General features: G+C 45.3%; 1 protein-coding gene across 1 annotated transcript; it reads left to right on the plus strand.

The window, feature by feature from the left end:
• The first annotated feature begins 1,779 nt into the window (after window positions 1-1,779).
• LOC140616470 (large ribosomal subunit protein eL32-like) lies at window positions 1,780-2,280 on the plus strand. The gene has a single exon (XM_072797134.1). It carries the CDS (start codon window positions 1,817-1,819, stop codon window positions 2,264-2,266), a length of 450 nt encoding a protein of 149 aa, XP_072653235.1. The 5' UTR covers window positions 1,780-1,816; the 3' UTR covers window positions 2,267-2,280.
• The last annotated feature ends 911 nt before the right edge of the window (window positions 2,281-3,191 follow it).

Consider the following 3,191-nt stretch of genomic DNA (forward strand, 5'->3'; position numbering starts at 1 on the left):
GGCCAGAAAAGTAAGATGCTGGGACATAGTCACCAGATGCTTTTATGACCTATAGACCCTTTGAGCTGTGTGTGTGAGGCATCTGTGTAGTGCAACTGAGACCCTTAGCAAAAGCCACACACAAGATAAGTGCTTGATGACTAGCTGAAGGCCATGTGGAGGGGTGCAGGGTCAAGAGCTCTATCTTCAGGGGTATCCTGGAGTCTGTGACTTAGTCACTCCTTAGTTCCATGCTTGGGTCCAAGGAAGCCCTGCCAACATTCTACTGTATATGTCACCACCCGTGCTCCCTGTGGTTGGGACATACATGGTAGAATGATCAAAGAACACCCAAGGGACCCCAGAGAAGTCGCACCACTTGGGAGAGAGACTGTTTTGATTTTAGTTATCTACAAGAGCTCAGGGTGCTGAGAGGCTTAGCTATGATGAGAGCTCCATTTTCTAGAAAAGCTTCCAGCCCCCATGAAAAGAGTGGCAGGAGTCAGAAGAGCAGTTGCCCCTGGTTGCAAAGTTCAACCTGACTTTCCTACCAGCTGAATGTAGGCAAGTTTTCTACCATGCACTGAAGCTTATATAGATGCAGTGTGGACATTTCCATTCTCTTGAGCTCGTATCTGAGAGGACATGCATAAGTAATTAAGGTGAAGGGAGCAGTCCTTTTTGGTCCTTAGGGAACAATTTAGAAAGATTTCCCAGGAATTATCTCTGAAAAATTGGAATGGGAGACCTCCACTTCCCTAGCTGAAGTGCCCATGGTTTCTGGGAATGCCTCAGCTTCCTTCCAGAGCTGTGAGTCTTAGCTCTAGCTGCACAGTAGAGTCACATGAGAGGAAAAGCCAAATATCAGATAGCCACTCTGGAAAAGAGTTTGGTAGTTGTTTCTTAAAGGATCAAACATGCAGCTATCAGGTGACCCAGCAATTGCACTCTGTGGGCATTTATCCTAGAGAAATAAAAAGTTATATTCACATGAAAACCTGTACATGAATGTTCTAAGCAGCTCATAGCCCCAAAATGGAAACAACTCAGATGTCCTTTGATGGGTGACTGGTTAAATTAAACCTGGTATGTCCACACCATGAGTTACTGGTCAGTGACAAATACAGTGAGTTATCAACATAGGCAACAATTTGGGGGGCATCTCAAGGGAATTATGCTGAGTAAAAGAAGCCAATTTCAAAAGCCAGTTTCAATAGACTGTCTGATTCCATTTGTATCATTCTCAAAATATCCAAATGTTAGAGATGGAAAACAGATTCGTGGTTGCTAGGGCAAGGAACAGGGATGGTGGGTGAGGCTGTAAAGGGATGGTATGTGAGAGCCTCATGGTGATGGAATGGCTCTGTATCTTGATTGTGGTGGTGGTGGACACACAAATCTACACATGGGCTAAGACTGCATAGAACCACATGCACGTACCTATAAAACTAATGAAATCTGAAGAAGTTCTGTGGATTATACCAATGTCAATGTCTTAGACTGGATATGGTCCTGTGGTTACAATGACATTATCACTGAGAGAAACAAGGTGAAAGGTACACAGGACCTCCTGTACACTATTTTGCAACTTTCTGTGAATCTATCATTATTTCAAACTAAGAAGTAAAAACTACAATCAGAAATGAGACATTCTGGGCTTCATCTCCACCAGTCAGGTGATTGTCAAGCAGACACATAAGAAAAGATCAAGACCTCACTAATCCAAAGAGACACTGGTAGTTTATTTCTTTAAAATTTTTTTTTAAATTTAAATTCCATTAGCCCTCTCTTCCTCGGCGCTGCCTGTGGAGGTGGCAGCCATCGATTGCTGGGCATCATGGTTGCCCTCAGACCTCTGGTGAAGCCCAAGATCATTAAAAAGAGGACCAAGAAGTTCATCTGGCACCAGTCAGACCGATATGTCAAAATTAAGCACAACTGGTGGAAACGCAGAGGCATTGACAATAGGGTACGCAGAAGATTCAAGGGCCAAATCTTGATGCCCAGCATTGGTTACAGGAGCAACAAGAAAACAAAGCACATGCTGCCCAGTGGCTTCCGGAAGTTCCTAGTCCACAACGTCAAGGAGCTTGAAGTGCTGCTGATGTGCAACAAGTCTTATTGTGCAGAGATTGCTCACAATGTATCCTCCAAGAACCGCAAAGCCATTGTGGAAAGAGCAGCCCAGCTGGCCATCAGAGTCACCAATCCCAATGCCAGGCTGCGTAGCGAAGAAAATGAAGAGACAGCTTATGTGCGTGTCATATTTGTGTTAATAAAACCATAAAACTACAAAAAAAAAATAAATTCCATTAGCCAACATATAGTATGTCATTAGTTTCAAATGTAGTGTTCAATAAGTTATCAGTTGCATGTAACACCTAGTGCTCATCACACCACATAGACAGTTTATTTCTTACAGTGACAGTGAAAAGGAGAACAAAGGGTGCCATTTCCTAAAGAGCCCTGTCCACCATGCCAGAAGGACAACATGGAGACAAAAGGGGCCAGATGACCGCAGCAGGGGATGTGGGACAGTCTCCTACCAGCTCCTCCCAGGCTCCCATCCCTGGACTGCCATCCCATCACAATCTGTCTTGCCAAGACTCAGACGAGCTGAGCCTCACATTTTGCCTGCATGGCCTATGTGGACCTGTGCAAGGTTGCTAGGGTACCATTTCAAAGCCCCTTTTCCACTGCTCTTTCAGAGTGGGCCTAGGCATCCAATAGTGTAAAAAGCCTCCCTGTCTTCCATCAGTAAGCTGGGATTGGAAGCCCAGGTCAAGCTCTGTAAACAGAGGGCCAGAGGTTTGCATTCTGACTCCGCCAGCGCCATGCCCTCAGGCAATTCAGTCTCTGATTGGACCTCCTCACCTATAAAAGTGGGGATGGCTAGCCCTTAAAAGGAAAGCCATTGATTGTAAGGTTAGGCACTTGCTCCTTGGGACATTCCTGTACTTGCTATTATGAGCACAACCTCTACCTTGCCAGAGAAGTTCTTAGGACAAGCAAAAGTCACCCTCAGTGAGCACAGGTGCCCGTGAGGCTTTCTCCCAGACAAAAGCAGGTTAATGACAAAGCATGAAGAGAAGGGGTGCTGTGGGCAGAACAGGGCACCTGCTAACATATGCCGCAGCTGTGTATCCATGCATAGACACTTCTAGAGCAATTCTTCTCTTAGACCAAGAGAGTCTTTGCATACATACACACAG

Source organism: Canis lupus, chromosome 24, assembly GCF_048164855.1.
Source record: "Canis lupus baileyi chromosome 24, mCanLup2.hap1, whole genome shotgun sequence".
Lineage (NCBI taxonomy): Eukaryota > Metazoa > Chordata > Mammalia > Carnivora > Canidae > Canis > Canis lupus.